Consider the following 15,157-nt stretch of genomic DNA (forward strand, 5'->3'; position numbering starts at 1 on the left):
ACTATGAATGAAACAAGACAGAAAGATGTAACTTTTGCTGAGGAACTGTTATTTGAACATAATGAACAGAATTTTCATATATTGATGTTCTATAAATAAAAAATACATTAACACAAAACAACTTTCATATAGCATATAAAAATGGCTTCCCCAATCCAACCATGTGTTTGTCAGCACAAAGCATCTAAAGTTGGTTCCACTGCAATCCAAATATGCTTAGGTCTGTATTGGTTTTAAATGAGAAATGCAAGGGCACTCAACATTTTTCACTGGTTGAGTTCATACATCATGTGTAATCCACGGTGTAGCATGGTGTGTCCAAGTTGGAAGGCATCCAAGCTCCCCTCCCCTCTTCCCCTGAGGTCAGAAGGACAAATTTGGCAGTGTTCTGCTTCAGTTTCCCCATATCTCATCTTGCCATTGTCTGTGACTGTGGTTTGTAACAGTCTATGGTTAGTTTAACAATCAGCTTCAGAAAGCACAGTTTGAAATTGGCTTGTTCTGAAACTGAACAGAATTTGTTATAAATTATGAAGTTTGGTTAATATGCAAAGATAAGTGCAGTGCTAGCTGGGCTGATGCTAGCTGTAGCCCGACATGTCTGGAATGTACTAGGTGAGCAAAGGCAAAAATTAAAGTAAACATTGGCCCTTCTGGCGCAGCGACCCACCCCCACCCCCCAATCTAAAATGTTAAATCCCACCACCACCAAATGGTCTGTGAAAAGCAGTTTGTGAAAATAATGGTGGACAAGAACATAAGAGGAAAAAGGTCAATTTTGCAGAGCATAAAATGAGGCATGGTACTCAAGAGCTAAAGAACGGTAGGTCTTTAAATGCTAGCTACTACCTTTTGCTGACCGAAGCTGTCTTGTTTCCATATTACATGAAATACTGTGTTTATCAAACACCATTTCATTCACAAGTACCATACCAGAAGTACTCCAACATGCTACAATGATTTGTCTTTAGTATATATTTTATGTGGGCGGGAGGGTGGGAAATTCAATGTATTTCCATATGCATAAACATGGAAATATCTACCTCATACCCCTTGCTTACTGATTTTGTGCAATCTTGAATAATGGAAACTGATATACATTTTATAGTTAATTAGGTAAAGGTAAAGGGACCCCTGACCATTAGGTCCAGTCGTGACCGACTCTGGGGTTGCGCGCTCATCTGGTCATGTGGCCAGCATGACAAAGCCGCTTCTGGCGAACCAGAGCAGCACATGGAAACGCCGTTTACCTTCCCGCTGTAGCGGTTCCTATTTATCTACAGTACTTGCATTTTGACGTGCTTTCGAACTGCTAGGTTGGCAGGAGCTGGGACCAAGCAACGGGAGCTCACCCCGTCACAGGGATTCGAACCGCCGACCTTCTGATCAGCAAGCCCTAGGCTCAGTGGTTTAACCCACAGCACCACCTGGGTCCCTTATAGTTAATTACCCCTTTTTAATACCTGAGCTACTATTTTTAGTCAGATACTAGACCACAGTTGTCAGTGCCATATACTTTTTAATACCTGAGCTACTATTTTTAGTCAGATACTAGACCACAGTTGTCAGTGCCATATACTTTTTAATACCTGAGCTACTATTTTTAGTCAGATACTAGACCACAGTTGTCAGTGCCATATACTTGAACAGTGAAATGTTCAAATTAGAACAACCAAATAGAACTTTCCAGAAGAGTAGTGATTTTAATTCTGATATCCCATTCTAGGACCATGAGTTAGAAACTGAGATACCCAGGATACCAAATTCTGCAGCAGATATCAGATTCCATGGTTGCATGGTAAACCTGTAGACGTGCAGAATGCATACAGCTGGCGACAAAAATAAATAAATCACATTGTGGTAATCGTTTGTTAAGTCTCCAGAATAGCCTATACCAGGGGTGGCCAACTCCAAAGAGTCTGCAATCTACTCACAGAGTTAAAAACTGGCAGTGATCTACCTGACTTGTTGTCAGGATTAAGTTGGTATTTGAGATGTTAAGTTTGCATATTGATAAGTACAGATATATTTTGTTGGTGGTTTCGTGTATGTTTCCCCAAACTTTTGAAAAGAAACCTATAAACCAAACAAAAGCAAACACCAAAATTCTGAAAATATTTAGACAACCAGTAATCTTCAATTGTAAATATGAATGCTCATATATTTGGATATACAGGGAGAGGGAGATTCCATGAACATTATCATGCTGTAATAGACAAGTAGTGATTAGTTAAATATCAATGTAATGTGGCTACTAGTATTAGGGAAAATTTCAAGTGCCTCAACTAAATTATCTTGGAAACTGGACTACACACAGTAGAAATGTTTTTTTTTTAAACCAGTGTTTCCCAGACTTGGGTTTCCAGTTGTTTTTGGACTACAACTCCCATCATCCCTAGCTAGCAGGACCAGTGGTCAGGGATGATGGGAACTGTAGTCCAAAACAGCTGGAGACCCAAGTTTGGGAAACACTGGTTTTAACAAACAAACAAACTTCGCACATTCCCCCAGATCTAGTCCTCTCCTCTGTGTATTATAAGTTACTCAATATATTGATTTTCAGTAACTTAAAATTACATGAGGAGAGAGGGTGGGGCACACAGACCTCCCACTTCCCTTAAGGCAGGCATAGGCAAACTTGGCTCTCCAGATGTTTTGGGACTACAACTCCCACCATCCCTAGCTAACAGGACCAGTGGTCAGGGATGATGGGAGTTGTAGTCTCAAAACATCTGGAGGGCTGAGTTTGCCTATGTCTGCCTTAACGCCTTTGTGCGCTACTTTGTGCTTTGAACTGAGGAAGAGAAACAGGGCTGCATTGATTAGTTGGGGAATCCTGCCATATGCAGGTTTTGCACCCACCCGTGCTTGGAGAATAATTGTGTTCTTACTCTTAATACTATATCAAGAACAGCTTTAAAAAAAAAATCCAGAGGAAACATTTTTTATTATACTTAACTAACAAATAGTGTATACAATTACAGCATGCTTTTATGTTTCTTTTAAGCACAGGCAATATAAAACTGGGATATTGTAAAGGAGAAAATAGCAGATTTAAACATGCAAGCCAAACACAGTAGCAGAATGCAAAGCTTTAGAGGAAAACAAAGGGATACCTACTTTCTGCAGCTAGAAGTCCTAGCAGGAAAGGCAGCATTTGGACAAACAACAATAGCATAAAGATTTCAAAATAAGCAATTATGAAAGCTGCAACCTGGCACACTAGCTTAGCCACACACAAAAAGATGAACACACAAACACTTTTTATTTATTATAGGTTATATTTTAATATGTTGATTAAAATAAGCAATAAAAAGTGGGGAAGCAGACCTTGTCATACATTTTCCCTATGCTAAACACCTGACTTTCTGGCAGTTGTATAATTTTTGAAATTAAAACAAGTACAATATTTTTGCTATCAGTTATCCCATACAGGAGTAAGGAAGTACAAGTGTACATGATATATATGCAAAATCAGTGTGCATAATTATATAGTATCATAGCTTTACACATCTTTAGTAAATTTAATCTATCAGGCAGTTTGATCATAATTTCAAAACATTAACCTGTGATTCAATTGTGAGAAAACTTTGGACTTTTTTGCAGCTGGAGTAGCTAGGAAAATTATTATAAAAATGATCTTAAAACTGCTCAGACAGGAAAACAAATACATTATGTAAACATTATGGTGAATAGATGTATTCAACATTAGGCCGAAGAATAAAACAAGAGTGATGCAAAGAACAGGCCGTTTACCTATAATGCCAGTTCTCTGAGTAGTCATCTGTGCAGATACTGTACACATATGGATTTTGCACAGAGTCTCATATGGGAACATTCTCAACCTAAAATAGAATTTGGCAGGCACTCCATCCTCAATGCACCCACCTTCCCACGCAGTTCAAATTTCCAATGGTCACAACACATATATAAATGAGCCATGTAGAAAAATAGGAATGCCTGCAGCAGGGGACAGGCTGCGTGCCTGCATATGACCACTCAAAGAACAACAGGTACAAGTCTCTGTGCCATCATACATATTGGTAGAGTAGCAAGCTTACTGGAGGTGGGACAGGTGCTAAGAAAGCAAAAAGCTGAGTACAGACAAAGAAGGCATCTGTCCAGGATCTCACATCCAGCTGGAAGTGATGAAGAAGGACTGCAAAGTTGCAGGGGGCCAAATATCTAGTAGTGCAACTCCCTGAAAGAACCCAGTGGATGTTACAATAGCCCATGGGAATAAAACTGGACCTGTTTCAGAGCAGCAAGCTTTGCCAGTCCATAGAGGTGAAGATGGACACTCAGTGAATGAAATGTTGAATTGAGACTAGTTCACTCAGTTTTGTGTACCCACAGCAAATTGACGGTAGCAGATTCTCCCAGAGATCTGGTCCTGGACAACTAAAAGGACAAAGCCTAGCAAACATCCAAAGTATGCACTGCTTTGTCCTATCTAATCCCAGGTTTTGGAAAACTTCCAGAAGAACTATATGCTCATTAAGATGGAATGGACTTTGTTTGGGTCAACATGAGATGTCAGATTTCAGCATGACTCTGTCTCTGTGCAGTGCCAAATGTAGCACAAGAAGTCTAAAAGAAAGGCTCACAGCACACTCTTTTGGTCAGGATGAATCCTACTAAAAATACCACCTTTGAAGATGATAGGTTCAAACAGCAACCGCATGAGCTACACAATCACCACTGTGAAGCTCCACTAATGTGTTGAGGTAGCTGTTAAGTGTTTCTCAAACTTGGGTCCCCATTTACTGTTGGATTACAATTCCCATCATCCCTAGCTAGCAGGACCAGTGGTCAGGGATGATGAGAGCTGTGGTGCAACGACAGTTGGGACCTAAGTTTGAGAAACACTGTTCTAGCCACTACTGACAACTGGTCACTCTGGGAACAGGAAGGTGTGCATCCATTTTCCTGCATGTTGGGCTATGCCCGGCACTTGGGAAACTTCATAGCAGATCAGAGCACTACTTACTGTTTCAGGGCACTCATATCTGCTCTCAGTGTCTGTGAAGAAGTAGTAACAGTACATAGGTCCCCATGAGAACCAGCTCCATCTCCCTTGTGGAGGAGTGTTGATAACTTCTTACAGGGGCAGAAGAGGCCAGAACACACAGCAGTGGGCCCAGACACTTATCCTCTCCACTAGTACATCCTACCCCCTTTCCTTCCCTCACATTCACATGATACACGGTCTACCTGTCACCCACATCTTCCCTTTCCTTCTCATTCTTTCCTTTCCCTCCATTCTCTCAAATTTTGCATACTACAGCCTTGCTCCCTAACAAACTCCTGCTGAAACACATGTCAACATACAGTGCATGCAGGGAACTGCTGCTAGCATCAGCCTGGTCAAAAGTTTATACTGCACCTGGGCTTCAGGGCTGAGGCTCACCAGGGATCCCTGGGCCATAGATTGAAAAATGTTGGCATAAAGTTTTGGAAACTGAATCTACTTTAAAAGATGTATAGTCTAATTCCAAGTTGGGAGACACTTTTTGGGGTAGCATGGATGGAGAGGAGTGAGGACAGAGGGAACCAAATTGCACAAAGAGCAGTAATAATTACATGAAAATTAATGTTACAGTGACAATCACAGCTGATCAAATTGAATTTCCTGACAACATGCAGTCCAGCAGTTTCAAGATGGAGTCTAACACCGAAGTTCCTTTGTTTGAGGATGACTGTCTTAAGTGTCTTGGTATGTCAAAATATTCTCTAGTATTACAATTTCTGATGTCAAATTTGTGTCCACTTTTTGTGTTTGACCTGTTCATCCTGCATAGAATACAGAAAGACATTGCTGGCAGATGACTCTGCAATGTTTTGGCTGACATTATTAGATCCTATAGAGTAGATACAAGGTCAAAATTGGCATCTAGATTTGTTGTAATAATGTCAACCACAATGCCACATTTTCATTCATCTGCTTCTTTTCATTCGGGCCACAACACTACTGAAGAATGTTATATATATGGACATACATATTTTAGCTCATTAAGAAAGTATTGTGCTTTAAAGCAGGAGTGGGAAATTGGATCCAGTCTGACTGAAGCCTGGTAGACCTAATTAGACCTGTTGGGTCTCCCCTCCGCTGCTTCAAAGATTGCATACTGCATCATTTTATGCAGTAAAGTATACAAGTAAACATTAACATTTGCCTGGTAAGGAAATGGTCCTAGAAAGTTCATTCTCTCTGCCATCTAGTGGCAATCAAAGCACTTAAACCTTCAGTGACAAACTCAATTCATCATATCAAAAATAAAACTCAAACTCCTGAGTGATGAGAGTTATGTTAAGACAATCATATGGGTTTTTTGTGAAAAAGAATAGTGACCAACCAACCCCCCCCCACTTTCCTTTCAATACAGTTTTATTTTTCTTATACTGGTTTAAATAATTCTGTTCTTTTTTTGTTCAAGCTCAGATGTTGGTTAGGTTATGGGATCTGGTCTACTTGAATTGTCTAGCCAGTTTGCTCACACTCTGTGGGCTTTAAGGGAGATGTACTTTTGTAAAGGGAAGGGTATTTCATTGTTTTCTGAATTTTTTTATTTTATTGTACATTGTAATGTGTTTGTTATATTTTTGTAACCTGCCCTGGGATAATTTGAAGAAGTCTATAATTATCAGGGCGGGAGACAGAATACATTGCAGAAGTGGACTCTGGCTATCTGCAAGCAAAGTGCTGGTTTGGATCTATAAACTCTTAAAAGGCTCAGGACCGCAATACCTCAAGGACTGCCTCTCCCCATATGAACCAACCCAGACCCTGCAATCATCATCTGAGGCTCTTTTTTGTTTGCCTCCTCCATCAGAGATCCAGAGGATAGAAACATGAGAATGGGCCTTTTCTGCAGTGTATTTCTGTTTGTGGAATGCTCTCTCAAAGGAGGCTCGCCGAGTGCCTTCATTACATATTTTTAGGAGCCATGCAAAAATGTTTCTCTGTAACCAGGGCTTTAGCTGATTAAGATTCTGTAGCCTTTTAGAAGTGTTAACAGAAGGGGGGTTATTGGTAATCTTCAGATAAAGGGTGGTATACTAAGTAAGTAAGTAAGTAAGTAAGTAAGTAAGTACCAGTAAGTAAATGTAATATCCAGAATAAATGATCTAAAGTTACTTCACAGTGTGTCCTACCTCAGGATTGGTGTGACCATTTCTCTTTTTGTTACATCATTTATCTTGAGTATTGCTTCCTTTTTATTATTAAATTTTTATTCACTTTTCTTTTTCTATCATTACATACATCTCATATCAATAACATTTATGTTACATCACTTCTTCCCTCCCCCTCCTGAGCTTCCTTCAACTTCCACTTCTGGTTTGTTTCCCTCTTTACATACTGCTGTTTCTTAAAAGTCTACTATATCATTTCTTATATTGTTTTAAATGTTCTTTGTAAATAAAGATGTGAATGTTTATTTAAATAGTATTGCTTCCTTACCATCTTATAAAACTGACGTCTTTTAAAACCAAGATAAATTTTTCCTATGGCATTCTGTTAATCTAAGAACAAGCAGAATGACATCCTAAACTTTTGTTGTAGTGCTTAGGCAGGATTGTAATTATAGAATGTTAAAATAATTTTGGTAATTTAGTATATCAAGCACTAAACCCAAAACATTTCTTACATTATTTCTTATTATTACAAGCAAAGTATTAAATACAGGAAATCTAAAAATGCTTATTTTTAGCTCCCAGTATCCCAAACCACTACACATGCTGACTAGGGCTGCTGGGAGTTGGGAAGACTGCTTTATACACTACAACAGTGCTTTCTTTTCTCTAAAAAAATGTTTAGGGGTAGTCTCATTTTGACTCAAGAAAATCACCATTTTATAGTTCAGACTGGGAAAAATAGATACAGTACATGGACAATTGTACAAAGATTCACAAAATGATTAGGGGTATGCGTACCCCTGCATCCCCCCAGAAAAAAGCACTGCCCTGCACACTATACTCTTCCTTACCAGAACTGTCACATCCCAGAAAATTCAACTGGTATTACCTTGGAAAGAAGAATCCCATTTGAAATTTGTATTCTGAAAGTTCTGCCAGTAAACAACCTGCATTTCTGCTGATTTCCATAATTTTATAACAATAAGAATGATATTGAAGAATTAATATTATTGCAGGAAACACCAACATTTGTATAGTGCTTTTGAATGCTCAAACCACTGCTAATCCTTACAACACACTTGTGAAGTAGACTATATTCCCAAAATAAATGTTAAAAGATCAAGGCTGAGAATTAGGGTTTAGTGCACATTGCTCACAGCTTAAGAGATCATGCTTCTTCACCTTTCCCCTCAGATTTAGAATCATACAGCACTAAAGGTAAAGGTACCCCTGAACAGTAGGTCGAGTCGCGGACGACTCTGGGGTTGCGGCACTCATCTCACTTTACTGGCCGAGGGAGCCAACGTACAGCTTGTGGGTCATGTGGCCAGCATGACTAAGCTGGTTCTGGTGAACTAGAGCAGTGCACGGAAACGCCGTTTACCTTCCCGCTGGAGTGGTACCTATTTATCTACTTGCACTTTGACATGCTTTCGATCTGCTAGGTTGTCAGGAGCAGGGACCAAGCAACGGGAGCTCACCCTGTCACGGGGATTCGAACCGCCAACCTTCTGATCAGCAAGCCCTAGGCCCTGTGGTTTAACCCACAGCGCCACCCGCATCATGCCATACAGCACTGCGTCAGTTAAATTTAAATATAAAAGCTCAACTGAAGTTTCTTAAGTTCCTTACTAATAAGCTTGTATCTCATGCCACATTCGTTTTAAAAAAATTGAATTATTTTATTTCAAGAAATAAGGTACAAATCCCTCTGAAGGATTCTCCAGTGAGTACAGTTAAGTAAGTGTCAAAAAAACATTCAAGCCTCTCCTTCCTGGCCCTGGAAAAACAAAAACAAAATAATATAGTGTGGTGGCACTATACATAGCAATATAGCTTAGTAGAGCTATACAGCATCAACACATTCCTGCAACCTAGCGTGAGAAGGAGGCTTCTCCAGTTTCATAACTCTTCCACCTGACATATTCAAGACACAAGGATGCATGGGGAGACAAAATAAACTAACTATTAACCTTTGCTTTAATACATACTGTTATCTTCAAATGAGGAAGAGAAATCATGCTGATGTTGTACAGAAAATAAGAGGAACCATGCAAGTTTTAGGACAGGAAAGATGACAGGGCAGTTATGTAAGTGGGCTACTGCTTCTATCAAGATTGAGGAACCAGTAGAAATAAAGCCTTCCTGAAGCTTTAATAGATGCCGCTTGAAAAATATAGTGCATAATGCTAAAATCTTGAAGTGAAAATGTATATTATGCAAAGTTGTGACTGACTTTCAGTGTACGATAGTGCATTTTAGAGATCAGAGATAACAGCTAGTGGGAAATATGTCAATATATTACTGTAATAGTGTTTGTGGATGGGCAATCAGTAAGTACTCCTATTGGTAACAGAACAACTTATCAAGATATGGCATGCAGTAAAATAAGTTAACTGAATTAATTATGTTCATATTATAAATATTCTTTGAGAAAAAGAAAATTCATAAAAACTGGGAACCACTTACAAGATACTGAATAGGAAAGAATATTCTGAACAATTTGGAGATGCATTTGTTACATCAATTTCAGGATTATTTTTTCATCACCTTAAAGGTTCCTTTACTCTTCCTAATTGTTTTTGTTATTTGATTCTGATTGGGTTACTAGGAGGCCTCTATTTTTCCTTGCCACAACTACTCACCCCAAAGAGTGGCTGGTGAAACCCAGCCATGTGGGCGGGGTATAAATAATAAATTATTATTATTGTAAGTCAGCTAGTAGGTGTAAAGGACTTGGTAGCTGTCTGTGCTAACAGGGGGAAAGTGTTTCATAATCGGGGTGCCAGCACTGAGAAGACCCTATCCTATGTTCCCACACTGTGAATAACATTTACACGAGGCACAAAAAGCAGGACCACAGGCACTGTTCTCAAAGCCTCAACAGGTTGGTGCTGGCAGAAGAATTCTCTAAGATACCCAAATCCCAAGTTCTTCAGAGCTTTATACATTATCAAAAGCACTTTTAATTGAGTTAACTGAACTAATAGGCAGCTGGAGCACTTGCTAGAGGACTTGGAACAGAGATAGATTTCTTGCTCCCAATATGAATTGGGAAGCATAGCTCAGTGGCAGAGTATATACTTCATGTACAACCAACCCCAGGTTTAACCCCTGGAACAAAGGTTTTCAAACTTTTTGGGTCCATGGCTCCCTTGAGCAACCACATTCTTTCTGCGGCACCCCTGTGGGGCTCAAGAGCCCAGTTATGTCACCTCTTGCCTGCAGAGCTGGCAGCCTCTCACCCTTTTTCAAACACCCTCCCTTGTGGAGTGTCTCTTCTTTTCTTCCCTCTCCTTGAGAATCCTCTGGGCAGCCGCAGCTGCAGCCCCTGGTCTCTGAGCTGCCCCCCATGCCCCAAAGAGAGGTACCTCCTCACAGTGTCCCACAGGCCTGGGAAGCACCCCCTGACCAGCACCAGAGGCACCATTCACATGGGGAGCATGTAGCCAGGGCTGCTGCAACAAACAGCTGTTCAGGCCTTTGGGAGGCAGAGACGTGAGAGGGCATCAGAGGAAGGGAGGGAAGGAAGGAAAGGGACAGAGGTCAGTGTTGCCCGCGGCACCCCTGACCATCATTCAAGACACCCCAGGGTGCCATGGCACACTGGTTGAAAACCACTGCCCTGGAATATCCATGTACAGCTGATAAAGATTCCTGTCTGAAACCCTGGAAAGCCATTCCTGGTCAGTATAGGTAATACTGAGTCAGATGTCCCAATGTTCTGACATAAATTATGGCTGCTTTCTATGTTCCTACTTCCTAGTCTGAGCTGGTTTAGAGATAAAGGAAGACAAAGCAGGAATCTCTTCTGCTGTTTCTAACATTCTCCAAACATGTATTTTTTAAAGCTGTAGTACTGAGTAGTTCAGCTCCTTGGGATCTTATTACATCTATCCTGCTTGACTCTGAACATTTCCTGCATTGAATGCCAGGTGGCGATAGTCACCCATGTGGTGGTCTGACACCCAATGAAAATATCTCTAGTGCAAGTGGAAATTCTGGTTTTAGCAGAAGTGCTCTGTTCGATACCACCCACAATTAGAATATGTCTGACCAAAAGTCACTAGAGTAATGTTCTTTTAAATGGAAATACCTGAGGAGGTAGGGTCTTCAGAGAAGTCTGGCAGTTCTTCAGGGGGATCACCGTAGAAAGAATTGAATTTGTGGCTTGATACTGCTGCTAGTACTGCACCCTGAATAAACAAAAAGCTAACGTCATAAAGTGCACTATCAGTAATGTTCCCCCCAATACTATAGATCCTAAAGCCATCATTTTAAGGCCAAAGGGGATTCTAAATTTAGCACTAGCAAAAATAGTTGCTTGCTTGTAACCTGTATTCAAATGGTCACCTATGAATCCAACACACCTTTGCAGAGCCAACTCTGTGGATATTTTAATAGCCATTCTGGGATGAATCAGTTGAATCAGAAACTGGTTTAAAGTTCTTTACCTATGTAAAGTGTTTATGACTGAAACAAAGGATTGTGCAATACCAGAGTAACCATTAAACTTTATTCTCTGTAGCACAATTCCAAGTAGTTATATGTTCTTCAGCTGACTGTAGCCCTGAACTCGGGCACAATTGGCCTACGGTATATAGCTGGGCCCTCTGGTACTCTGATTGGCTGATTCGAAAACTAGGAGATGGTGGGTTATCCCACCCTCCTTTGCAGCTGGCCACACAATGGAGAGGTCTTTGGTTCTGTGACATTGAGGGCCTGCTTCATCAGGCTGCAACTGCTGCCCACCCAGAGACTGCAAAAATGGCCTATTACTGCTTCACTCTGCTGAAATGCAAGGTGGTGACGTCAGCTTGCAAATATTGCATGTACTTGGGCAGACAGACAAGAGAAGAGAAGAGAAGACGCTTGGGAACTGTTCTATAACAATATGCATTTTATTGTTGATGATTCTTTTATTCCAGTTTAAATAATTCAAATTATGTGGCTATCCACATCTTTTCATGAAGATTCCCCCCCCCAAACAATCATCCCCCCCACCCCAATATCATTAAGGCCAACAACTAGAATACTATTCTGAGAGTGATTTTCAACTAAGTCATATTCAGAGTAATGTATGTCTGGCGTGGGTATAATTAACATTGGCGATCACCCTGAATGCTATTTCGGTATATTTTAATATAAGTAGTTTGCTTGTTTTCTTTACCTTTAACTTCCTTCTTGCATTGAATTTCCTCAGCTGTTCCACAGTTTCTGGAAGGTGAATCTTGTATGCATAGCGATCACGTTCCTACAAATAAAATATTGGAAACAATGTATATCATTTAGAACTGTATTCAGTTAGAGTTATTAACTCTATTATTAAACACATGTTCAAAACAAACAAAAAAACCCCCTGAAAAAAGTATGTTTGTAAATTTTAATCTGAGTCAGGGCAGTTCCCAGGAATCTCTCTCTCTCTCTTTTTCAAAAAGATATTTATCTCACACAAAGTGTCTTGAGATAGCTCATAATCATTTAGAAAAATATTTCATAACAACCATTAGACAAAATGAAACAAACAAAAAAACAACAACAAGGAGCCAAAAACAGAAAAACACAAGCTCAGAGCAGCAACTCAGAGAACCCTAAATGCCCCCTGAAATAAAATGGTTCTTCATTGCTGCCATAAAGTTAGGAACAAGAATGTGAAATTACAGAAAACAGAAGAGATTAATTAAGGACGGTATTGTAGATTTTTGACAAAAATTGGAACATTACAAAATACCCTCCTAGAATCCATCTCTGTGTGCCTTTCGACAGTTTGAGACAAACCTTCTCTGTGGCAAGACCACAATTACAGGTTTACCTCAGAAAATCTTAGTCGCATCCCTGACGGTTTTTAGGCAGGAAGTAAACCCTTTTTATTTTGTGTGTTTTTCTACAGTGTTTAGAACATTGACATTTAATTTTTTTCTATTCTTTTGGCTTCAAATATTAAATGTGCTCAAATATTTTTATGATGTTTTGTTTAATTATATTATTATTATGCCATCTGAGGGCTTGGTATCAGTACATACAAGTTAGCAACAGTCTTACAAAGGTTTATAAACATTGACAGATTTGGAGATCAGCTGTTCTTTCACACCATTTATACTGCTTACCTTCAGCCAAGGATGGTTGAGTGCCTCGTAAACAGTAATTCTTTCAGCTGGGTCCAGCATAAGCATACGTCGTACCAAATCTTTGGCACTTTCAGAGATATGGCTCCATTGCCTTGGATTCATCTAGGTCAAAAAGAGTAAGTTAAGCTAAGGCACATGACAGGGTCTTTACAACAAGAGTTCCAGAAACATGCTGTAGATTGTTAAAAAGCTGGAAACGTCAATCCAAGTTAAAACATTTGTGCAGATTAGTGCACAACTACTTTTGTAAGAACTGAAACAGTTCACCAAGTAATCTACCAGATCAAGTCAATTGAATTCTCCGATATTTAAAAATACGGAACACTTTGAAGCAGTGCAATTGCAAAATACTTCTCTATTTATTGCTGAGTAGCCAAACTTAGACCTCAGCAGCAAGGGCCTAACTTAACACTATGTACAATGCATATAAAGAAACTCTATCAAGGGCATTTAAAAAACCAGTAATAAAAGACAGTTCGGGTGGTGGTGATTTAGGGTATAAGATACTTAACAAATCACCCACCCACCCATGTCACTTTCTCTCTTTCATGAACTCCAACAGTATGTTTTTATGCATTTGAAACTTCATGCAGTGAAAAGTGGCAGCAGTAACAGGATTTGGTATGCAAAAGTGAGGGGCAGGGAAAAGGTGAAATGTCCTCCCAGAAAAGAGCAATCAGGGTTTCATTACTCATATTTGCATGCAATATTTAGCTAGTTTCTAATAATAATAATAATAATAATAATAATAATAATAATGTATGTGTTCAATTCAAATAATATGTACATATTACATAATTCAGCTTTTCTTTCAATGGAATCTGTTACCTAAGTTCAGGTTTCTGATTTCTGTGTGTGCATGTTTGAAGTGTACAGATACACCACCACTGAAATATACCATACATACTCAATATTCCTGCAAACTAAGGACAATTAACTAAAGATTGTTTAATTCCCTCCAAAGTAAACAAAATTTCAGCAAGCCACAGATGGAAAACACCCACCTCTTTGTGCAGCTTTTATTATATTAAAAAATGGTTCAGAACCACTTTATAGAAAGTAAGTTTGTTGGGTTTTTTTTTAAAAGCAGACTCCCTAGCTGATGAACTATAAGCTAAAACCTAATATTTGGCTTTGAAAACAGGAAATAGGAGTTTTCAAATGTCAGTTTTGAATGAAACTGTGAACTTGAAACTAGACTTTATTGTTAAACCACTGTGTTTTGGAAACTATGTGGTTTCTAGCTCCTCCATGTTTTCTACAAAAGAAGAACTGAGTAGTAAGGAAACACAGGACCGCTTACCCACAGAATGTTTTTAATATGCTTTAATTTATGCTATTGTGATTGTTACCAAATGACACATGATTGCAACTCCAAAAATACAAACCAATTAATAAAATCAGAAAGTAAGAAGACTCAATACTTGCAATACCCTTTTAAAAAAGTGAACACATTAAGAGGATTTATTTGAGCTCTTTAAAAATTATGGCACATTAACCTGGCTAACAACAACACTTCCAATGCCATGGGTAGGGAAGCGCTATTGTAGACTTCAGTGCTTACCTGCAGGATCAGGGAAATTTTTTAAAACATTTTTTAGGTGTTTGAAGTGTACACTTCCAATCTGATGTGCAAATGCAACAACAAATGACTAGGGATGAAGATTGTACAGGTCAGGGGTCTGCAAACTCACTTGCTGTGCTTTTCGTGGCAAGTATCCATGATAAGTGTGACAGGTCCTTTCATAGTGAATGACCATGACAAGTCCCAGCCGCCTTCCTGAACTTGGAGGTGGGAGAGGGGAACTGCCCCTCTAGTTCTGTACTTCCACAGTGCTCCGAATACAACTTTTCAGGAGACTGCTGATCTGATTAATTCTTATCAAAAAAAG

The 15,157-nt window shown here is 39.4% G+C and overlaps 1 protein-coding gene across 5 annotated transcripts in view; it reads right to left on the bottom strand.

Annotated features, from left to right (window-relative positions):
* The window catches only part of CASK (calcium/calmodulin dependent serine protein kinase), a 121,964-nt gene that overhangs the window by 41,168 nt on the left and 65,639 nt on the right, over positions 1-15,157 (bottom strand). For all 5 annotated transcript variants that reach the window (XM_035116666.3, XM_035116665.3, XM_035116664.3 and 2 more), the window contains 3 exons: positions 13,245-13,367; positions 12,308-12,391; positions 11,234-11,333 (listed from right to left, as the gene is read on the bottom strand). In XM_035116666.3, the coding sequence (XP_034972557.1) occupies positions 11,234-11,333; positions 12,308-12,391; positions 13,245-13,367 (307 nt within the window). The remainder of the gene's footprint in view (positions 1-11,233; positions 11,334-12,307; positions 12,392-13,244; positions 13,368-15,157) is intronic.

The sequence above is a fragment of the Zootoca vivipara genome, chromosome 4 (assembly GCF_965207765.1).
Source record: "Zootoca vivipara chromosome 4, rZooViv2.hap1.1, whole genome shotgun sequence".
Classification (NCBI taxonomy): domain Eukaryota; kingdom Metazoa; phylum Chordata; class Lepidosauria; order Squamata; family Lacertidae; genus Zootoca; species Zootoca vivipara.